The sequence below is a fragment of the Amblyomma americanum genome, chromosome 9 (genome assembly GCF_052857255.1).
Source record: "Amblyomma americanum isolate KBUSLIRL-KWMA chromosome 9, ASM5285725v1, whole genome shotgun sequence".
Taxonomy (NCBI): domain Eukaryota; kingdom Metazoa; phylum Arthropoda; class Arachnida; order Ixodida; family Ixodidae; genus Amblyomma; species Amblyomma americanum.
In genome coordinates this window covers 21000309-21024878 of record NC_135505.1, presented here as the reverse complement: position 1 = coordinate 21024878, position 24570 = coordinate 21000309, and the positions used below count along the sequence as shown (strand labels likewise).

The following is a 24570-nucleotide window of genomic DNA, read 5'->3' as shown; positions in this document are numbered from 1 at the left end:
ACCAGAAGCGCTGACTCGCAACTAGATTTTTATTCACGGCAAAGGTTTCTTAAATACTAGGAAAAACACAAACGAGAGGGAACACGAAAGCTAATCATCATGCCCACAACGGTGACAATCGGCAAGCGCGCAAAGCTACACATCTTGGCCGGATAAGTACATCATCTCTTTATCAGTTAGTGTGACAGAAGGATCACTAATGCAACTATCAGATTCCAAGCGGATGCGAAACGCCTCCAATATCTCACGCGTTAGGCTGTCATCATCTTTACCTAAGATGACGGTGTTAGAGAACAGAGGGGTGCATATACCTTCTCTCCAGTGACGGGCAAGGTTACAAGATGACCTATTATTTCAGGACCTGTGGTGCTCCCTTTGACGAGCGTTAACACAACGTCCAGTCTGGCCAATATGTCACCCCGCAAGTGCATGGTATCCTGTACACAAAACCGACATTACAGGGCACAAAATAGCTCCTATGGTTGGTCTGACAGCCTCCACTCTTTTTCTTAGCAATTGTTGTTTTTGCCTTCGCTTCCACCTGCCTGCACACACCTCTATTTCCTTGGCACTGAAAAAAATTGCGCTGTTCAAATATGAATCAGTACCAACTCGCCCAGTCCGCAGCCTTAATAAGGCTAGACAAGGTCTTGTAAGCGCAACCTTCAAGGACAACCTAGCTAGGTTATGACGAACGGCGGTGTTGCTGACTAACCACATTGTAAAAATCAGGTGAAGTAATGGATTAGCCACTGGGAAGGCGCACACATGTTCGGCTGGGCACATTTTCCCTGCGACAGTTGTCAGCTGTGGCTTGTTGGCAAATGTTTGTTCCCCATTCCACGCGCGAACTGCGCAGTCCTAGTGAATGGCGGCTCAAGAGGAAAAAAATGGCTGGCCGGCGCCTTCCGATGCCACAATCGAATGGCTCCAGCTTACTGAGTTTGATGGAGCACAGGTGGGCCTCACCTATCCCGAATGGCCAACTGCTTGCGGAGGTCTCGGATCTCGGCCACGGCGTCCGACAGCCCGTACTCGCCCTGGAAGGGAACGTGACGTGCACTTCGACTCATCGCACTGCGCTCGGCCTGCCTGCTTGCGCCACGCGACGAAAGCTGTACATCCTGCTACATTTCTAGAGGCGCCAGAGCGGCCGTGGGGTCGAACCTGCCGGGCTAGCATGATAATGGCATTATCATTTTAACGCGACAGTGTTAAAGGTCCCCTTCGGCGCCAAACCCAAAACCGGTGTGACTGGAGAATTCTGATTGATCGAGAGGGCAGCCGCGCAGAAAAGCAGCATTTCTGGAAAGAAAAAAGGTTGCCATGAGAAATCGAACCACTGTCGTTTGGCTCGGGGGCCGGTCAGGTTACCTCTGTGCACCACTGTGGAACGTTCGCCCAATGAGATACGTGGAGTCCTTGTACGAGCACCCCGTACTGCACATTAGGCGAATTACGTTAAAGGAACACTCAGTCATTTTGTGTCACTAATTAGCGTCACCATGTAATACGGATGATGATGTGCAATAAACCAGTACGCGATGGCAACAAGCGTGTGGAAGACTGAAAGGGTGCACCAGGGGACCTCCAAGCGACCGTATACGGAGCCTTTGACACTCTCGTATTATATGATTAAGCTGAAATTAAGTGTTCTCTAACTTTTTTATTTATGCTTTATCTGCTGGTCAGGTGTCGCATCTGCAGTCTCAGGGTCACCTATCGAAGCGATGGACAAAGTAGTAAGAAAGAAGGAAAAATAAACGGCTTCAACCAAACAAAAAAAGATGGCATGACGTTTCGGTTCCCACACGCAAACCTGAACCATGCTTCCTTGTGGAAGCCAATATTTTTTTCGTCTTTCTTTTGGTCGGCGCCTTTTACTTTTTCGTCGTGTACCATCCCGACCAGACTGTTTTTAGTCAAACCCTTGACAATTCACTCGAATAAAAAGCGCTTCGCGTCGTTCAGGCCATGCAACCTCAGGCAGCGATAGTACAGTGGCGATAGTCAATCAAATCAAATCAATCAGCAATCAATATTTTATTTCTTCCCCAGAAAAAGATTAACGGAGTACGAGGAGGGCTCGAAGAAAAAGTGGAAGTTTCCACTTGACGAGCTTCGAGCCCCCTATTTACAAGGCATATACAGTGGAAGATTTAGACATATACATATTTAAACATTAGAAAGTGTAACAGTCAGTACGTATAATATGCAATACAAAATAATATACACTCATTCTCGAGCCACAAATAAAGGTCAATATATACAAGGCAGCCAAGGTAGCACACAAATTTCACTATGGCAAGAGAATTTCCAAAATAAATGAAACAATTCCATACACGCTCACTCTCCCGTTACAAAGAAGGACTTAAGCACATTGTTGTTAATGGTGCTTATGTTAATTCCTTGACAATGAAGGTGGTTTAGTAGGGTCGGCAGGGCATGACGGAGCATTTGTTCTCATAGTTTTAAACGTGAGTAAGGAATTTTCCAAATTAGATTAGTGCGTGTATTGTAGCGTCGTGTTTGAGGGGTCAAGTTAGCAAGTGTACGGAGAAATTCATGCCAGTCATGCTTATATCGCTTTGCAAGGTAGAATGAGCACATATGATGGATGGAAAAAATGTCAAATTTATTGAAAAGTTCGGGCGTGTGTTCACGATAATGAACATTTGCTGTGCCGCGGATCGCTTTTTTCTGTAGGACATGTATGCGATTTAAATTACCAATTGTTGTTTTGCCCCACACTAAGAGACAGTAGTTAACATGTAAAAGGAAAAGTGAATTGTAAGTGTGTAATTTGACGGCCATCGGTAAGTACGATTTATATTTAGTTATGACCCCAGCAGCTTTTGCTATCTGTGTGGTAACGTGGTCAACGTCCGTGTCCCAGGAGATATTTTTGTGAAAGTGGACACCAAGACATTTGACAGAATCTACGATTTCTATATCTGCGTCGCCTAAGGTGAACGTCATCACTGGAGCGCTGGCTGCTTGTCTGGTAGTGAAAATAATTGCCTTTGTTTTATTAACATTAATCTGTAAAGAATATATTGCGCTCCAGGTGGTCAGTTTTTTCAGTGTGTTGTTTATTTCGGATTGAAGGGAATGATAGGAACGACTGCGAAAAAATATTGTCGTGTCGTCTGCATATGTTACGTATTCTGCGTTGCAACTAATGCTCGTAATATCATTTATGTACAAGTTAGATAATAGGGGGCCAAGTATGCTCCCTTGGGGGACACCTGCTTTAATTGGTTGGCAAGTGGAAAAAATTTCCTGCATGGAGACGCACTGCGTCTCCATGCATATTCTGCAGGCATATTCTGTGTACATTCCTTTTCTAAAGCCAAACTGAGTGGGAATAATTAAATTATGTTTAGTTGCGAACTGGGTAATTCGTGTGTCAATGAGTTTTTCTAGCCCTTTCGAGGAAACTGTCAAGATGGAAATTGGCCGATAGTTTGACAAATTATTTTGTCCCCTTTTTTTAAATATAGCGACTACCTTAGTAATATGCATCTTCCTGGAGAAAGTGCCTGTTGAGAGGGATATATTCTATAAGTTTGTGAGCGGCAACAAAAAGAGGTCTAGTGCATATTTTGCTGGTCTCATTTGATATTATCAATATCACAAGCAAACCTATTTTTCAGTAAATGGTACACGGCACAGACCTAGTCCCGCTTGTAGGGTCAATGTAAAGACTTTGTGGAGTTCTAATCATTCCATTTATTGCCTCCGAGGAATGTGTCCTGGTGACCAAGTTTACAAAAAAGGTATTAAATTCCTCTGCTAGCGTAGCTCCCTTATTGGCTTTATTGTTCAATATGATTTCATTGATATTTTCTTTCACAGGAACTCTATTTAGCAGTACATTAATTTCTTTCCATATATGCTCAGATTTTGGGACACTACCAACCTCAAAGTAGTTACATAAATAATCCTGTTTTTCTTCCGCAGCCTAGCATTTGTTTTGTTTCTATGCTTTTTAAAAAATTCTCAGCCTTTCAGATTGCGAGTGTTCAAAAACCTAGTAAATAGCCTTTCTTTTTTTCTTATTAGTTGCAAACAATCGTTAGCGATTCAACGTTTTCAAACTTTTCTTCTTTTTTTTGCAAGTTTTCCTTGGAAATGAACCCGAGAATGCATCAATGAACAATCTCAAAAATACTGCATAAGAACCATCGGCGGACGGTGAGCTGGTTCTCAGTTTACTGCACAAAGATTTGTGCAAAATTTGTTCAAAGGTTTTCATTATTCTCTTGAAATGCTTTAATTATATCGTCCCCGTCCTTGTGTTTCCTTAGCGTTTTTTAGTGAGTAAGAAAACAGGCAAGTGGTCACTTATGCTGGACGTGACAACGCCACAAAAACTTCGTGTTCAGGTTTGTTTGTGACAAAGACCATCCAATAAGGTACACGACGTTGTTATGCGTGTAGCGTCTTTGATCAGCCGCAGCCGAATCTCGTCCTGTTCCCATGCACCGGTGGTGATGCCACCATCACCAGGACAGATTAGCTCAGTATTGCGGGACGCGAGCTCACGCATTCTGAAGGGACAGTTCCGGGACAGCAATGTGACGGGCTTCCCATACAAGACATTTCGCTGTTTAGATGCAGAATTTTTAGAAGACAGCTCTCGAAAGCTTTCTCTGTTAACGGATAAATACGACGTCAATCAATATTTGACATAACAAGACCCGCACAGAGCAGAGTTCTTCTGGGGCCAAGCATTTAAATGTCACATTTCACAACTCTATCATGCTTAAATCCGAGCTCGGCAGATGTCACAGAGGCAGCTTGCTTCGCATGCGCGGCACAGCACAGAGTGCATGCACTCAGTGAAATTGTGAACAGCGGAAAGCATGCGGCCTTATCACTTTGTTATTGTGGGAGACGTTGCAACCAGATCACTCCGCCATCATTGCCTTGATAACGCAGGGCATTTTAAACCATGTTAGAAGTCGATTAAGGCTAAAAATGATAATGCCTTTACAAGGAGAACTGATAACGGACGTCCTACGCTTTTCTGGGGAAAATGATCTTGCGAAGGTGCATTTGGTACGCGTGTCACCATTCAAGAATCAAATAGTTCTTCGAAATGAATTACCGCGACCACATTCCCGACCGGCTCAGACTTAAACCTCAGGCACTTTTTGCTATTTTACACATAATTACTCGTTCTGCACAAAACAAAACAAAATGAAATTCTCTCTCTTCAGCAATTCTGAGTCTACTTTAATATTTTAATTATAAAGCAGAATGTTGGAGTAGTTGATAGCCCATGACTGAAAGAACTTTGACGAAGAACTCCACCCAACACCGAAAAAACGGCACACAAAGACAAGTGACACACCAGCAGTTCTTCATCATCGACAGCCAAATAGCCTTCATCTTTACCCTCGTGAAACAATTACGTTACTGCGCTACAAGGCTTGGACACAACACGAAGTGAACAAGACATGCGCAGGCTGTCAACTAAATTTGTTGGGATGCCCTGGAGGAATAGAATCGCCAATGAAAAAAATGACAATTACGGGTTTCTAACGAGAAAGTTTGAGCGTTAGCTGTGGCGTAAACGCAAACAAAGAATGAAGTCGAGCGCCAAGCGGAAGGACACATGTCGCCACCATGGTCCGGCGGTGAGTTTCGAACCAACCACCTTCCGCAGCCGAGGAGGGCACTAAGCTACTCAGTTGGAGAGACATGGGAGAGGTCTTTGCTCCCTAATGGTCATGTTGTCAGGCTGATGAGTCTGATGTGTTCTTTTCAGCACTACCAAAGCTGGGATGAGTGCATAGGCATCGTTCCGACTCTGCAGTATGTAGTGCCAGTATAAAATAGGTATTTGGGCATATGGGATAGCATGCTTTAAAGTGCATTTGAGCGAAACGCTATTTCATATCGAGCCTTCACGTACGCTCGCGTTACGTACGCAATTCCTTGAGTTTAGCGGGAGCGACTCTTGTATGCGTTCAAACATCGTTTTCAAAATGTCGGCCCCCTTCGAAGCAGGATCCCTAGCTTCGAACTGAATTTGTCGTTTTTACTGCCGTTTTAAGCATTTTCATTAGAAACAAATGGACCATTGGGCTTTCGCTTCGTCTCATCTCGCCTTTAACAAAGCGTATGAGCGATGAAGTCGCTTTATTTCTTATTTGCAGTGACGGTTCTGCCGTTTCTAGCCCTGAGAGGAGCGTCGGTTTGTTGACGAAAAATGGTTCCCGTTCTAAGCACCAAACGGCGTGCATACGCTTGAAGTAAGTACAAGGAGAGCGGCTATTTAGCCTCTTTTCAAGCCATAACTGTGTACGCCGTGAGCAGACGACGAGTAACCGAGGAACACGTTTGACGGACTCTCCTGATTGGCTGAGGAGGTCTCTGTCTAACATAGCGCTGCAAGGAACGCGCTCCCCCTTCTCTCTCTCTGTGCACTTTTTCTCTCCTCTCGACTTTGCCACCCATCATCTGCCACCCTCTCTTCCTCTCCCACTTCTCTAAATTTGGGAGGGGTATTTCCCCCTCTCCGTTGGCCACATGCCAACCAAGGCAGGTGGCAGGAGCAGGCGACAAGTGCCGCTGCGGACGCCAGCAATGACGAAGCGGAATTGAGGAACAAGGAGAAGGAGCAAGAAGAAAAACCAGACGAAGACGACTCATGTGGTCGAAACATTGGCTAACACCCTGAGGTTCTCTCTCCCTTGTTCACTTTGTGATTATCAAGAACTATCTGGCCAACCTCGCTCTACCATGGCTTTATTTAACCAACGACAGTTTGGCAGTTGGTCGCCATCCTATTCAGCCGGTGCCCTTAGTCCAGGACTCCGTTGGCTGTAGCTATCCTGCGCACCCACTTGATCAGCCTATTTAATAAGAGCTAGCGCTTAAAAAACAACGAAACAACATGCTCAAAACAGCAAATTAAATGGTGACACTGCCATTCCATGTTCACGTGTTATCCACCTACATAAATTTAGTCACCAAGCGATACAGAAGGCCGGCTGACACGCATGCTGCATCTCTAGAACAATTTGCCCACGGCCGCAAATATTTCCGGCCAGAAACACAGTGATAAAATCATGTGCCAGCGCCTTTGAGTATGGACTAATAAAGAACATAGCACTTTACAGCACTATATCTGGAGTTTTCTCACTGCATAGAGGCTTCTTCGGGGCACTAGACGCACCTATGGGTGAGAGATTTTAATGAATACAGGAGAGGAGTGGTTGGCTGATAACCTCGCATGGTAATTCAGATGAGGGTGAAGGAAGAGGTTGATCAAGAGAAGAAAGGAAGAAAAAGTGAAAGGTGAAATCAAGCATACTCAACACTCGCGCACACACAAACACACAGGATCATCAACGGGTGTAAGTGGGGCACGTGTGGGGTACATACATCATGAGCATTATGAGGAGGATCACGGGAGCGCGTGCCGGATATTTATTTATTTATTTTCAATACTCTCAAGGCCAGGAGGAATTAAAGAGAGGAGGACCACAGCAAATCAGCAGTAATTTCCTTGAAATTTTGGACATCGATGATGGCAGTGATGCAGGCAGGGAGGTGGTTGCAGTTCTAGGAACACATGAATTCAAGAAAAGTGTGGTTCTGCAGTGCGGGATTCTTACCTCAAACCGGTGATCAGTGTGTGAGGATATATAAGATAGAGGAAGCAGTAACTGACCCTTGAGAATAGGGTTAGTATAATAAATGCGGTAGAAAAGACATAAGCGAAAATAGCCTCGATGCGTGGAGGCCCCTTTCAGAAAAAAAAAAAGATGAAAGGGAGGTGTGTTCTTCTGTTTATCAGGAACAGGAAACGCAGCAGAACGCTTTGCACAATTTTGCGAAAAGTGGCCGCAATTCATCGCCACGAGGAGGGTGTGAGGCTACCTGCCAGGCACTCCCGTGTTGCTGCTGATATTGCTCATGACAGTATACTTTAATAGAGACTGTGCTGCACTTCCACATAAAGACATTCGAGTAGAATGGCCTCTCTGCGGCCCCTGCGCGCCCCCTATTCCGCCCTGATTTCCCAAAGGGGACACTCACCAGCTCGTATTTGCGGGCGGTAGCCACTGCGTCGGCCAATTGCTTGTCCTTCTGCCGGGTCTCCTCCTCGACCTTGTCCAGCATCTGCTGCACGCTCCTGCAGAACACGGAGGGTGGGGTGGGGGGATCCATTCATGATGGGGCGCTACTGTCGCAGCTGTTTTTTAATGCCACCAGAGTTTTGCCACATGAGCTCAGAACCATCGCATTTCTTCGGTAACAATTAGAAGCTTGCCCTTGAAAAAAAAAAATAAACACAGAACGAAAGACGACACACCTGGAAGAAAGGAAACGGGGCGAAATAAGCTTGCATTCTCACATATTCTTTCTTTCTTTATTGAAGACATTCCGTTACAGAAATGCCTTGGGGGACGCGACAAAAGGCAATAGAACATGCCTGACGGGGCCGCGCCCCCCTTGGCTGCGGCGGAAACAACATAACATAAGCACAATAATTACAAAGCAAAAGAAACATCAATACTGCATGATATGAAAGGGCATGAAAAACACAAAAATACAGGTACATAAGAAACAATAAGTTGGATCAGTAGCGTGGTGTTATGAAAAACAGTCATCACAGTGAAGGTAAAGATCCGGAGTGAAGGCGAACGAAATTATCAGCACAGCATGGTATTTAGTTTTCATTTAAGAAAATGTCTCTAAGTGTTCTTCTCAGTCGTTGCACCCTGGTGGCAGTAAACAGTATCTCAGCTAATTCAGGATGCGCATTGAGGAAATCCGGAATCAAATAACTTAGTGTTTGATCACCGTATGTTGTACGCGAACGGGGCCTTGGTATTAAGTTATGTCGTAGATAATAAGGACCAGGTTGGGCATGATATTTAGTTTGAAATGTTATATCTGTTTGGTGAAGACGCGAAATTTCCAGGGCCAGTTTGTGTTTATGGAGTTTGTGAATGGGCATTATTTTATTACTTTTAAAATGAGGTGCAGTGTCCTCCGAAAGATCTAAATTGCCTATTGCTCTCACTGCTCGCTTTTGCAAAGAGAAAAGACAATCCAAATTTGTATTAGTCGTTGTAGCCCATACTAGGAAACAGTAACAGAAGCGTGAATGTAAAAGCGCATAGTAGATTTGCTTTTTTACAGCAGACGGAACATGGTATCTTATCTTGTTTAAAATTCCCACGGAATTCGCGGAAGCTAGTAGAGGGCATTGGAATGTGTGGCCCCTATGCATAACAAATGCAAAGCGACAGGAAAAAAAGCATAAAGAACCAAAGGAACCATAATGCTAACGCATTTTCGTCCCATCACGTGGCTTGTGCGGCCCAGTAATTTTTGTCGTGCGTTATGAAGGCCTGGGTTCTTCGTTTCACTCAGAATACTGTGGCCGATTCTCTGAGAGGCCTTTTCATTTAAACAGTAATCCTGTGACACGTTCTGGCCTGTTAGGGCGCCCTATAAAGTCATTTTATGCCTCTGAGCGCCCGCGGCAAGTCACCCTATAGCGGCCAGATACAACTTAAGTCTGCAGTGCAAACTCTGCCCACATTCCGGACCACCTCATAAAGTTTCTCGGCGACAAAAAAAAAAGTAGACCACTGTTGAAGATTTACTGGTCGCCTAACTTGAAACCTGTTTCTTCCGCATCTCTAAGCTGCCGACCGTCACGTGTCGGGTGGTCGCGCCTGGCTGTGCGGCTCGGTGAAGTGCCATTCGCTCCCTCACGGGGAAAGCGGGAGCAGCGACGGAAGTCCCACTCAGACGATTTCCGCGGCGCTGGTTAAGGGCGACCCACACTTTCGCGGCGAACATGGCACGGCAGGCACCATCGCGGCGGGACGCCCACGCACCGTCACCGTGCTGCACCACTGCAGCGAAAAACAGCCGGAGGTCACCAGACTGCGGCCGCCGTGGTTTCAGTGTTACTATAAGCGCCATTGCTCTATGTACTCGGTAAAATGCTGAAAAGAACAGCTTTGCACTTGCGATTAGGATATTGTTTATTCGGTGCTGTCAAATGCGACTAATTATTCTTCGTGATCCCTTTCGGGACCAAAATCGTTCACCTGTTTGGACCTCCCGCATTTTCTGACGTCAAACAACGCGTACTAGCTAAGCCTGGCGGCTCTGAAAATTCAGAAACAATCTGAATGTTTGGCGCGTTTCATCGCTAAAATTTGTGATGCGAGCATTTTCAGACGAAGCGAAAGCTTCGTGCGCCTTTCGTTAGGTGTGAACGTGAGAGACAGTGTAGCAAAAACGACGAATTGGAGGTGAAGCGACAGACCCCGCTTCAACGGTCCCCGCCATGTCGCCCGAACGTAGAGCGGCAGCGGAAGTGAGACGCGGTACGCACTGACAACACGCACTGGCCGCTTCCGACGAACGGCTGACCGCCCGGCGAGCATTTCTATCCAGCTTGATCGACAACTAACAGCCGCCAGACGGATGCCGCCGGGCAGCCGTTCGCCACTTTTTCACCGTAAAAATGCTCCATGTGAATCGGATTTTAGGTCTTCTGGATCACGGCAGCGAAGCGAGTGGTAGCGACCTCACGCTTTCTCTGCCTCCCGCGGCAGGCGCCCGGGGATGCTTTGCCTGAACAGCGCCTCCTCTATTTTTACAAAAAATAGAGGAGGCGCTGGCCTGAAGAATGCGGCTCACACTGAAAAAGCCTCCGCGCATTACCGCCGTTCTCGGCACGGGCGAGAGCTCGCTGCCAAAGTCGCACCCCAACCTCAGTCGGTAAGTCGGAAACCCTCCTTATACAGACGCGTCTTTACGAGGATTACCTCGTTTATGTTTTGTATCTTAGCTAGCTCACTCTGCGTATTATTTGCATATACAACATACTGTATAACATTTTAGTGCACCCTTGTTTTCGTTCCCACATTTGTTCCCTCGAGCAAGGAACACTCCGCGTTTAGAGAGTGATGACGCCGCCTCTGAGCAGTGAGGTTGGAGGCGTACTCTATACCCCGCAGTCTAAACAAGAAACTAATAGCAAGGCAAAGTTATCGGGAGAATTTTTATGCCCCTGGTTTATTCTAAACAGTCAATTATTAACAGCTGATTTAGTCTAGTTTTGTGATTGATCAGCGGAGTTGAGTACACTAATGAAGAACTTATGTGATGGTCATGCAGATGGCATTCGTTGTGCCGGAGATTCGTAGTAGGATGTATGTATGTATGTATGTATGTATGTATGTATGTATGTATGTATGTATGTATGGATGGATGGATGGATGGATGGATGGATGGATGGATGGATGGATGGATGGATGGATGGATGGATGGATGGATGGCTGGATGGATGGATGGATGGATGGATGGATGGATGGATGGATGGATGGATGGATGGATGGATGTATGTATGTATGTATGTATGTATGTATGTATGTATGTATGTATGTATGTATGTATGTATGTATGTATGTATGTATGTATGTATGTATGTATGTATGTATGTATGGATGGATGGATGGATGGATGGATGGATGGATGGATGGATGGATGGATGGATGGATGGATGGATGGATGGATGGATGGATGGATGGATGGATGGATGGATGGATGGATGGATGGATGGATGGATGCATACGGCTGAACCCTTTAAATCGGGCAGTGGCTCAAGCCACCTAGCCATGACATGAAATTTTACTCTTCTCTTGATTTTAGCCACCAATCAGATAACTTTCGCTTGGTTATGTCTACCCGCTTAAAATCTACTTTCCCTTCACTGTCCTTAAACCCCAATGCCTTGGATAAATCAGCCCCGCTGCTTTCCACTGTAGGGTGAAGCCCTTTGCAGAAAAGTATCAAGTGTTCGGCCGTTTCCTCCTCCTCTCCGCACGCAACGCACAACGTGTCTATCTCGTGGTACCTGACTCTATATGTCTTAGTACGCAAAACTCCCGTCCTGTCCTCAAACAACAAAGAGCTTCCCCTACAATTATCATAGATATTTTATTTGGCAATTTCCTGCTTAAAAATCCTGTATGTTCCCAGTGCTGATTTCGTCAGCATGCCTATTTTCCACGGCGCTCTGTCTGTTTCTTTAACCTTTTTCTTAACCAATAATTGCTGATTTGCCCCCTACTGCTGTCCAGATATTTGCTTGTCAATTTTCTAGTTCGCATTCTCCATTTCGTATCAACATTCCTTATATACAGGTATCTAGAAACTTTCCTAGCCCACTGCTTTCCCCCATTTTTCTCAATCGCTCCTCAAATGCGATCTTACTGCTAGTTTCTCTGCTCTCGAACGACGCCCATCCCATATCACCCTGTACCCCCTGATTTGGTGTATTTCATTTCATTTCATTTCATTTATTGATCCCTTAAAGGCCCGAAGGCATTACATAAGGGGGGGCATATTGGTTTCCAACGGCGATTGCCATGAGCTCCCAAAGCTAGCCTCCCTACGCCACGTTGTTTAATTTCTAACCTTGCTTGAACATCTGGTCTCATGCACAGGACCGCATTACCGAAAGTCAGGCTAGGAACCATCACCCCTTTCCAGATCCCTCTTACCACTTCTTACCTATTGTAATTCCACAGTGCCCTATTTTTCATGACAGCTGCATTCGTACTAGCTTTATTCATTACATATTTTTCATGCTCTGTCAGATACTCAGCACCGTTATTTATCCACACTCCAAGATACTTGTACTCATCCACAACTTCTAGCGTGAACTCCTGTATTCTATGCTCGCTGACCTCATCTTTAAATATCATGACTGCAGATTTTTCCTTACTAAACTTGAAACCTAATCTATCTCCCTCTGTACCACATATGTCTATCAACTTCTGTAAATCTTCCTTGTTGTCAGCCATTAGCACTATATCATCGGCGTATATTAGTCCCGGTAATGACCGTTTAATTAATTCTCCTTGGTTGAAAAAAAAAGGTTGAAGCCTAGTCCGCTCCTCTCTAGCTTGTCCTCCAACCCTTGCAGATACAACATGAAAAACAAAAGAGACAGAGGGCATCCTTGCCTAAGCCCCCGCTGTGTCTCTACAGACTCCGATACATTTTTCTCCCATTTTATAAGCACTCTGGTACCTTTATATATATCTTTTAAAATTATAATTACTCCCCCTTCCACATCCAATGCGCCCAGTATGCCCCACAGATACTCTTGATTAACGTTGTCGTAGGATCCCCCAATGTCGAGAAAAGCTAGCCATAGGGGCTTGTGTTCCTTTTCAGCAATCTCTATACACTGCGTCAATGAGGGATGCAGAGCGCCGCCTCACGAAGAAACAGAGAACGTTTAAAAAATTGTCTTCGTGCGCTTTCCGTCATCAGGCGCCACTCAGATGGCACACTCCCTCACGGACGTACAGCAGGCGCGAAGGCTAGCCAGCAGGAAAGGAGGATAGGAGAGGGCGTTGGACGGCCGGATCAGCCGTATTCGACAGGCATTTTAAAAATAGAGGAGGCGCTAGTCAATTGCTATCAGTATGCGCTGTATTTGCGCAGCCTGCAGGACCCCTTGAGCAGATGTATTATATCTTTGTCAAGCGGCTGGTCTTGCTCGTCGCGTTTAGTGGCTGTAGAGTGCGGTCATTGCCGTCAGGGAATGCAGCGCATGGTACGCTGCGCTGTTATGGAGCACGAACAGGGCCTCTCTGTTTCTTTCTTCGCCATATCATTGTCGCATTCAACAAGCGACTATGCGAATAAATCGCCTGTCATCTCCATACTTCCTGTACACTTGTGCCCAATGGCACAGTCGTTAAGAGGCAGAGATAGAAAAAACTTTATTGTCGTAAGAGGATGGTGTTCTTGGGTTTCTCAATCTCAACCACAAACACAGGCGAGCCACGTCTGCGTTCCTGAAGCCTCGTGTACCGGGAGCAATTGCAGATGGAAGGGTGAATCGTTTTAGGAATGTCGTTGCCACTGATATCTCGGACCGGAATGCGCTTGAAAGTTTGAGCAACATCAAAACGACCGGCGGCATCCGCGTTCGTTCTCATGTCTTACTGGGCAGCGGCACTACGGCAGGTGTCATTTACGGCGTCGACGTGGCCATCCGAGACTCAGATCTGCCCATTTTGATCCAACCGGCTACCAACGGTGTATCCATACTACAGACTCAGCGCCTTGGGGGGGACAAAGTGCATCATGTTGACCTTCCAAGGGGACTACATTCCAACGTGTGTGAAGGTTGGGCACTTTCGGCACATGGATAGGCCTTTTATCCCGAAGCCTCTCCAGTGCCGGAAATGCATGAAGATAGGACACGTGAGTAGTGTGTGCAATTTCTCCATCGGGCCCCCACGGTGTACACAGCCACACAGCGGCGATACTTGCCGGACAACAGTCCTTAAGTGTGCCAATTGCCGCTGCCCAATGACGCTGCCTCAAAAGGTTGTCGCCATGCTTAAGCAAATGACAAGAGACAACTCTACGCACAGAGAAGCTGCCGCACCTTCCTCGTCACAGGCCTTCTAAGAGTATAGTGACCATTGGGAAGGATTGTCCAGGAATTTCTGCGACTTATCCTCCCCCTCCGCATACCAATCTAAGGAACGGGAGCCATATGACTGACGAGACAGAGACGGTTGTCGCAGATGGGCCTTGGCCATCCCTGCTTGATCTACACACACTCGCAGTGACGAAGCAGGTACTGCACACCCCAAGTCCCGATCCTATCATTAATGAAGCGCAAGGCCCAACTCTGGTCCAAGGCGGGGACCGGCAAGTGACTTAGCCATCGCTACCGAATCCCTGCACACCCTCAATGATGGAACAGTCACCCCACACCCAGTGTGCTGAGCCTACTGCTGGTCGGGTATTTATTTATTTATTTATTTATTTATTTATTTATTTACATCTCTGCAGTGCCCTGAAGGCATAATTGCAGGGAGGAATACACGCATACACAATCAATCGTACAGCATGTGCCAACCTTTTGTACAGAATCTATGGCAGAGGATAAAAACATCGTAGGTCAGGAGCCAGCCAAAGTCGCAGACGACGAAGTAATTGCAATGCTAAAGACAAACGTGAATACCATGCGTGTGCTGCTTTACGCTAGCAGCACGGAATGTACTGCAGATGCTGGATTTGTTCAATCCAGTGTTTGCAGGTCTCCAATAGCTGGCACTATGCATCCTCCAGACTCATCGTTCCGAGAAGGCATCGGCATGCCTTACGTGGACATCCACATCATCAACGGCAACGGCAAGCAGCCATTCTTCACGCTGGAACGTCTGCGCTGCCTGACTGCCTTGTGTTAGGGATGGAGGACTGCCGATCTCTTCTACTCAGGTCGCAGCGGTCGGCAGCCCTCAAGGTGCGCAGGCTGCAGCTGCGGCGGCCTGTGACAGTGCGAGTGTCATTGCGTGTCGTGCTTGCTAGGGACCGCATTGCTCTGCTTCTTATTCTTTTGCGCCCCCCTCATTCCTCTCCCCAAAGCAGTGTAACCAACCGGAATATTCTTCTGGTTAACCTCCCTGCCTTTCCTCTACCACTTTCGCTCTCTCTCTCTCTCTTAAGCCGCTCCAGGTGGCCAGCAGGTAAAGTCTGTCGGCAGCCTCGTGCGCTCTTGCCGTGGCTCGGGACTGAAAGTCCGGGTCCGGGTGGGTGAGAACACCTTCGGAATTTTTAAGCGTGGGAGATGTGACTAGATCTGCCGGTGGTGGATCCTCCGTGCAGTGCCAGATTATGTGTGCGTTGAAAAAAAATCGCGGATCATCCAGGTCTTCGTGCCTTGTCTGTAGCGTACGTGAACGCAGCTTCCACAGCACTGCACTCTTAGAAAACATTAGCCAGGGTTTAACTCCGCTTAAGCCGATGTGTGACGTGCGAAAGCATGGTGGTGTAAATGGTGACGCCACAAGCAACACCATAGAAACGGCGGACCGCACCGGAACTTCGCACTAAGCATGTCTCCGTTCTTGCTTATGCAGGATTTTCTGCTCGGCTTCGTTGGTATCAGCAATCACAAGTGCATCGTCTGTCTTTCACCGCTATCACCTGTGGGCTTGGCATCTGAATATGACGCATCAGCTCCCAATCAGTCCCCTGTTGACAGTATCGTTCGAGATGTGACGTCAACAACAGCTTCAGCTATGCAAGAAGGACTGCACAGCTTCATCTTCAGTGGGCACGGCGGACCGCGCCGGAACTTTGCACTAAGCATCCCTCTTTTCTTGCTTATGCAGGTTTTTCTGCTCGGCTTGGTCGGTGTCAGCAAGCACACGTGCATCGACTATCTTTCACCGCCGTGACATGTGGTCTTGGCATCTGAATATGACGCATCAGCTCCCGATCAGCCTCCAGCTGGCAGTATCGTTCGAGATGTGACGTCGACAACAGCTTCAGCTATGAAAGAAGGACTGCACGGCTGCATCTTCAGTGGGCACGGCAGACCGCGCCGGAACTTCGCACTAAGCATGCATCCGTTCTTGCTTATGCAGGTTTTTCTGCTCGGCGTCGTCGGTATCGTCGGTATCGGCTTCGTCGGTGGTGGGCGTGGTAGCAGCTACGTGATGCGTTTAAAGCAGACAGCTGGGCTAGTTGGTGATCTTTAGATACAATGCACATGGTAACTGCGCTAGAGACACGGACACTAGGGACACGGTGTCCTTCTATCTTTGTCCGTGTCTCTAGCGCAGTTACCATGTGCATTGTATCTACGTGATGCGGCTATTCAATTTCGTTCGTTTCTTTGCCCAGGTTACTTCATGTCTCCAGCTTGGCGCCTTGTTTACTTCGAAAGCACGGGAATGCAACGACTCGCCAACACGTTTCGTCAGCTTTCACGGTGAGGACTTTGACCACCACTGGCAACCCTGCTGGATCGCTTCCTCGTAGATCAAAGCATCCGGATCGACTATGTCATCAACACTCGTCGTCGATAAGAACGGCTGGTGTGCTCCGGAACTGTTCAGTGGGCATAGGAGCAGCTACGTGATGCGGCTCTTCAATTTCGTCTGTTTCTTTGCCCAGGTTACTCCATGTCTCCAGCTTGGCGCCTTGTTTACTTCGGAAGCGCGGGAATGCAACGACTCGCCAACACGTTTCGTCGGCTTTCACGGTGAGGACTTTGACCACCACTGGCAACCCTGCTGGATCGCTTCCTCGTGGATCAAGGCATCCGGATCGACTATGTCATCAACACTCGTCGTCGATAAGAACTGCTGGTGTGCTCCGGAACTGTTCACTGGGCGTAGGAGCAGCTACGTGATGCGGCTCTTCAATTTCGTCCGTTTCTTTGCCCAGGTTACTTCATGTCTCCAGCTTGGCGCCTTGTTTACTTCGGAAGCACGGGAATGCAACGACTCGCCAACACGTTTCGTCGGCTTTCACGGTGAGGACTTTGACCACCACTGGCAACCCTGCTGGATCGCTTCCTCGTGGATCAAGGCATCCGGATCGACTATGTCATCGACACTCGTCGTCGATAAGGACTGCTGGTGCGCTCCGGAACTGTTCACTGGGCGTAGGAGCAGCTACGTGATGCGGCTCTTCAATTTCGTCCGTTTCTTTGCCCAGGTTACTTCATGTCTCCAGCTTGGCGCCTTGTTTACTTCGGAAGCACGGGAATGCAACGACTCGCCAACACGTTTCGTCGGCTTTCACGGTGAGGACTTTGACCACCACTGGCAACCCTGCTGGATCGCTTCCTCGTGGATCAAGGCATCCGGATCGACTATGTCATCGACACTCGTCGTCGATAAGGACTGCTGGTGCGCTCCGGAACTGTTCAGTGGGCATAGGAGCAGCTACGGGATGAGGATCTTCAATTTCGTCCGTTTCTTTGCCCAGGTAAGTCATGAGTCTTGTCTTTACGCAAATAAATCGGACAATGCCTGCTTGTTGCTGTCCCCACGCCCAGAAATACTTTTGTCTTTGCTATGTGAGTGCGTTGTTGTTCTTAAAGAGCTGCGTCTGCTGTCCGGTGATGTGGAAGAAAACCCAGGACCGCGATGCAATACCCCGTCCCACGATTCAGGAGATGACGACGATGCACAGCAGAAGCATCTAAGTGATATGCTTGGGTTACAACTGGATATGAATATTCGAACCGCCAAAATGCATAAAGACCAAGTCGACTTAATCAGTATTGTGCATGAAATCAAGAGAAGTCAGGAGGCAATTCAGAATCATTTCAGATATTTATAGTAGGCTAACTGTGGTCGAAGACAGAACTGCAACCAGTGAACCTTTGCAAAAGGAGTGCAAACGTCTACGATGGCTTGCTGATAGCCTAGGTAGTGAAAATCCAAAATTGAGGGCTAATCAGGTGGAACTCGAAGATCGGCAGCGCCGTGATAATCTTGTTTTATGGCCTTTCTGACGCCAATTCTGAGTCCTGGGATGAGACTAAAGAAAAACGTGTGATTGTACTTTCATCTGCCTTGAATTTGACACCGTCGGAACTATCGATTGAACGGGCTTATAGACTTGGAGTTTTTGCTGAAGATAAAAGCAGGCCAGTTATTGCTAAGTTCTCATCTTTTAAAACAAGGCAAAAAATTTTCTCAAGTTCTAAACTGAAAGACAATGACATTAGTGTAAGTGAAGATTATTCTCTCATGACGGCAGGCGCGGAAAAAACTCGTTGAATTTGGTATCGCTCAAAAGTTTGTAGGCTTAGCGCCTCAGGAGCGAAGGAAACGAGACCACTGCTACGAGCCAACACCAGAACAGAACTGCCAGCCGTGGCTGCATGAGCCACGACCAGGTGACGTCTTTATTCTCTTCGCAGGGTGGCGCGCGCTAGCCGGGTTGTCGGCGCCGCCCAAGAGAGGGTGCTACAGGGCCCCACGCCTAGACTGGAAGTCGAAACGGACGGAGGGCCGGCGATGGCACTCGAGCACTAGGTCAGGCGGCGCTGGGAGTCGTTCCAGGGCGGTCTCCATGTAAGCCGGTTTAAGGCGGTCTAGACTGACGGTCTCTTCGCGGCCGTTTTAGAGGATGGTGGCGGTTTTCGGGGTGCGGCGGAGAACGCGGAAAGGTCCGTCGTAAGCCGGTGTGAGTGGAGCTCGGACAGCGTCGCGGCGCACAAAAACGTGGGTCGAAGTGGCCAGGTCGGGGAGTACGAAAATGGTATGGTGGCGGGACGGACGTGGGGAAGTAGGCCGGAGGTCTTTAACGCAGTCCAGCAGGCGTTGGAGGAATTCTTGGGGCTGGACTGGAAGCTGCTGGGATGTAAAGAAGTCGCCTGGAAGACGCAAAGCACTTCCATACACGAGCTCTGCAGCTGAGCACTGTAAGTCTTCTCGGATGACGGCCCTTAGACCAAGCAGCACAAGGGGCAAGGAGTCGACCCAGGAGGCTCAATTGAGGCGGGCAGCGAGGGCGGCCTTCAATTGGCGGTGAAGGCGTTCCACCATGCCGTTAGCACACGGGTGATATGCAGTGGTACGGCAATGCCTGGCGCCGAGAATATTATTAAGGGAAGCAAACAGGGAGGACTCAAACTGGCGTCCACAGTCGGTTGTCACAGTGCCAGGACAACCAAATCGAGATACCCACGCAGAAATGAAGGCGCGCGAAACAGTCTCTGCGGTGATGTCAGAATGGTGACTGCTTCCGGCCAGCGAGTGAAGCGGTCGACTATGGTCAAGATATAGCGGTAGCCTCGAGAGATGGGTAGAGGGCCCACGATGTCGAGATGAACATGGTCGAAACGACGGCCAGGGGGTAGAAAGGCTTGGGAAGGTGTCTTGGTATGTCGATAGATCTTGGTCGACTGACAGGGTAGGCACCGGCGCGTCCAAGCACGCACATCAGCGTTGATTCCGGGCCAAACATAGCGCTGGGTGAGAAGGCGCTGAGTAGCCCGAATGCCTGGTTGGCATATGTCATGGAGAGAATGGAAGATAGGGCGACGTAGTGAAGCCGGAACAAAAGGGCGAGGAAAGTCCGTTGAAACATCGCACCACAAGAGATCAGGCGAGCAAGGATGGGGCACAAGCCGTAACCGGAGAGAACGAGGGTTCGCTCGAAAAGCGGCGAGCTCATCGTCATTCTGCTGGGCAGAAGGGAATGCGGACCAGTCGACGGTGGAAGATGGAGCGTCTACCGTGACTATACGAGAGAGGGCGTCAGCGGCGGTGTTGGCTGCACTTTCACATGCCGGATGTCGTAGTGAACTCCGAGATATAAGGGAGCTGACGGAGTTCACGTGACACGTACTTCGATGAGTTGGTCCGGAACACATATGCCAGCGGTTTATGATCGGTTAGCACGTGAAACTTGCATCCTTCTACAAAATGCCGAAAGTGCTGGATAGCGGAGTAGATGGCTAGGAGCTCTCGACCGAAGACGCTGTAGCGGCTCTCAGCAGGAAGTAGCTTCCGATAGTAAAAAGACAATGGTCTCCACTCGGAGTTAATGTACTGCTGTAAGACAGCTCCGATGGCCACGCTGGAGGCATCCACCATCAATCTCGTAGGGGCGTCGTTGCGCGTATGGACTAGAAGCACGGCGTTAGCGACAGCTTGCTTCGCAGCAGTAAAGGCGGCCTGGGCTCCTGATGACCAAGAGATTGCGGAGGACGGGCCAGCGGTTGACCGGAGGAGGTCGGTGAGCGGGCGAAGTAGCTCTGCAAAGTGAGGGATAAAGCGGCGGGAGAAATTCACCAGCCCCAGTAATTGTCGCAGGAGGCGCAGGGTTGTGGGCAGGGGAAAATTCTCGATGGTCAAGACGTGGGACGCGAGAGGGCGGATACCTACTGAGGATATGTGTAGACGCAAGAACTCGAGCTCGGAAGCACCGAAAACACACTTGGAGGAATTCACAACTAAGCCGTAGTGCTGTAGACGCTTGAACAAAGCACGTAGGTCTTGCTCATGATCATGAGGTGTAGGGCTTGCGATGAGGACATCGTCAAGGTACGCGAATACGCTCGGTATGCCCCGCGTGACCTCAGCCATGAACCGCTGGAAGGTTTGAGCCGAATTGCGTAGTCCAAAAGGCATCCGGACGTACTCAAACAAACCAAAGGGCGTCGTGATGGCGGTCTTAGGAATGTCGGCGGGTTCAATGGGAATTTGGTGATACGCCTTAACCAGGTCAACTTTGCTAAAAATGGCGCAGCCGGCGAGGCACGATGTAAAGTCCTGGATGTGGGGCAGCGGATAGCTGTCGTGGACAGGGCTGGCATTCAACGCTCGATAGTCGCCGCAGGGACGCCAGTCACCGGGATCACGCTTGGGCACTAGATGCAGCGGAGACGCCCACGCGCTGGACGACGGGGGTATAATGCCGAGCTCCAGCATGTGGTCAAACTCACGTTTGGCGATAGCTAGACGGTCTCCAAACAAGCTGCGCGGTCGAGCAGCTGCGGGTGGACCCCGGGTGACGATGTGGTGTGTCACAGTATGTTTAGGCGCCTGAGTGAGGTTGCATGGCTTAGTGAGCTCCGGGAAATCCGCCAACACTTTTTCGAACTGAGAGGAAGGTATCAGCGTGCGAATGCCCATGGGAGCAAGGTTGGACGAGACTCCCGAGATGGAGAGATGAGTCAGACCGTCGGTAAGGCGACGATGCCGCACGCTGACGTCTAAGTCGAAATAGGAGAGGAAGTCTGAGCCGATGATCGGGCGAACCACGTCTGCGATGACGAAGACCCATCGAAAAGTGCGGCGTAGGTCGAAGTCGAGGGTGAGAGATCGTAGCCCATACGTGGGTATAGACGAGGCGTTGGCCGCACGGAGCGACAGTCCTCATGACTTGGAACGATCTGCCTTAGTCGGTGGAACCACGCTGATTTCCGCGCCCGTGTCGATAAGAAACTGGGTTGCGGAGAACTTGTCAGTGACCATGAAAAGGCGGCTCGAATGACTGGGGGAACGACACGCCGCCGTTAGTGATCCCGGCGGGCGTTTCCCGGCCACGAACAGGGCGATGTACACTTCGTGGCCCGGTGGCGAAAACGCCTGTTGTACCAGCAGAGAGATGTAGAGCTGGGACTCCGAGCTTGACGTGAGCGCGAAAGAGCGCGATGATCAAGACGAGACGGACGGGTCTCCAGAGGTCGGCTCTGGAGTGCGGCGACTGAGGCGGCAAGCTCCTCGAGACGGGCCTCAAGGCGCGAAATCGCTGGGTCTCTTGTGGCAAAACAGCAGTGACGGACGGGGAGGTGGCCTCATGAACGTTATCTGGGAGCTCAGCCAGGCGGTCCAGGGTGACGTCACCGGCCGCCGCAAGGACGAGGCGGATGGGCTGGGTAAGGCGTTGGAGGAAAAGCTCTCGAAGCAACTCTGAGTGGTTGGGGATGTCGCGCTCCCCGAGAAGCTGTTGCATGCGGCGCAGAAGCTGGGGGGGGCGGTTGCCAAGGTCTTCCCCGGTAAGGAGCTGCTGGAGGCGGGTGCGGTCCGACGGCATAAATCTCTCCAGCACCTTGGTTTTCAGGTGCTGGTATGGTGTAGCACCCATGGGGGCGGAGAGAACGTCGGAGAGCTCACCGGCAACGTCAGGAGGCAGGCTTGAGGCAACATGGTAGTAGCGCGTCGTCTTCGACGTGATGCGGGCTAGGCAAAATTGCGCCTCAACCTGGTGGAACCAAACTTGCGGGTTCTGGGGCCAGAAAGGTGGAAGGCAAACCTGCAGCGACGAGACGTCCTGCGGACGCGAATCCTGCTGCGTGGATGCTGCGGGATCGGTCATCTCTCGTCCTAGGTCACAAATGTAGGCTTAGCGCCTCAGGAGCGAAGGAAACGAGATCACTGCTACGAGCCAACATCAGAACAGAGCTGCCAGCCGTGGCTGCTCGAGCTGTTGTTGTTGTTGTTGTTGTTGTTAGCCTATCAAAAGATGGCACATACCCACACTGGGGGATCGGCCAAGAATCGGGTGGCTATTCACCTGAACGCAGAGCCACGACCAGGTGCCGTCTTTATTCTCTTCGCAGGGTGGCGCGCGTAGCCGGGTTGTCGGCGCCGCCCAAGAGAGGGTGCTACAAGTTCAATTCAAACTGCGCTATAATAAGCTTTACATGAACGGTAGGTGTTGCTGTTACGACGAGCTTAATAACAGCGTTTCTGAAGTTCGCGGTATTGGATGCCTTTCATACGAATCTTCAGCAGATTAACGATGCGTGAGGGGTAGTGGGCACCCGTCATTGTCCAATTGCTCATTATCGTTTCTGCATACTAATATTAGAAGTGTTCTGCCTAAACGCGATGAATTTTGTGCGACTATCAACGCATGTGATGCCGACATCGTTTGCCTTACTGACGTGGCTTTCAGCTAAAGTTGATAGCTCGGAAATATTTCATTGCCGCAAGCATTTTCCCACTTATCGGTACGGCACGGGCGACAGAAACGGTGGTGGTGTTTTGATAGCTGTTCCCGACACACTTTTTTCTTCTCCTGTTCATGTTGCTACCAGATTAGAACTTCTGTGGGTTGAACTGCGCACGCGCGTGAAAAAATTGATTCTGGGCGTTTGCTATCGCCCTCCCTCGTACAATGCCACTTTCGTTGAAGAACTTCATGATGCTGTTTGCGCGATTGCCGTTCGCATTCCAAATGTTCCTATTCTTTTGGTAGGAGACTTCAACTTTCCAACTATTATTTGGTCCAATGTACGTTCTTGCGCCGACCCTTTTTCTACGGAGTGCGATGATTTTTTGAGCTTACGTGCCGACTTTAAACTCTCCCAACTTGTTACTAAGCCTACCCGCGTTACATCTTCATCGTCCAACTTGTTAGACCTTGTTCTTACCACGTCGCCTGATCTTTTTGCTCCAATATCTTGTTTGCCGGGCTTTAGTGATCATTGTATGCTTCATTTTTCATTGAACGTCGTGTCACATGGACAAAATAACGATTCTAAATACATCCGTGATTACAAAAATGCCAACTTTGAGTCCATCAATCGTGAACTCACTGCTTTTATCGATGTATTCTTACCGTCTTTTCACGAGCGTCCCATCTAAATTAGCTGGAACCTTATTAAACAGAAAATTGCGTCCCTAACAGATTCTTACGTGCCCCTGAAGAAAGTATTAACTAACAGACGTTCGCGCTGGTTTAGTTATTCACTAAAAAGGTTATCAAACAAAAAGAAACATCTGTTTCGTTCCGCCAAACTATCGAATTCTGTGCCCCGGTGGGATGCTTATCACTCCGCTGCATCTGAATATAAGTCAGCACTAAAACAAGCTAAAGAGTCATTTTTTAGTCATACTCTTCCGTAGATGCTATTAAATAACCCCAAACAATTTTGAAACGTGGTTAAGAAGGCTGACCCATCTACAATTAATCTTACAACTTTTGAAGATCAAGTAATTCCCAATGAAATGTGCGCTGGTGTCCTTAATGATGTGTTTACAGCTTCTTTTCCTAATGAGTTAATTACCGCAATTCCTCATTACCCACCCCATGGCATCGTGACTATGGAACCCCATTAGAATGGATTCTGTTGGTATCGAAAAAATAATTGATGAGCTGAAGACGTCATCATCATGCAGAGTGGATAGCATAAACTCGAAAATTTTGAAAAATACCAAAGTGTATAGAGCTGTTATCCTTGCTGAACTTTTTCAAAAATCTCTTGTGTCTTGCTGTGTTCCTAGC

General features: G+C 48.6%; 2 protein-coding genes across 3 annotated transcripts in view; one reads left to right on the top strand and one right to left on the bottom strand.

Moving 5' to 3' along the window:
- The window catches only part of LOC144104506 (angio-associated migratory cell protein), a 528250-nt gene that overhangs the window by 218008 nt on the left and 285672 nt on the right, over positions 1-24570 (top strand). The window lies entirely within an intron of this gene.
- Positions 1-24570, bottom strand: part of LOC144105199 (uncharacterized) — a 234322-nt gene that overhangs the window by 92450 nt on the left and 117302 nt on the right. Inside the window, exons 10-11 of the mRNA XM_077638345.1 lie at positions 8056-8152; positions 970-1040 (exon numbers count right to left, since the gene is read on the bottom strand). Of these exons, the coding sequence (XP_077494471.1) occupies positions 970-1040; positions 8056-8152 (168 nt within the window). The remainder of the gene's footprint in view (positions 1-969; positions 1041-8055; positions 8153-24570) is intronic.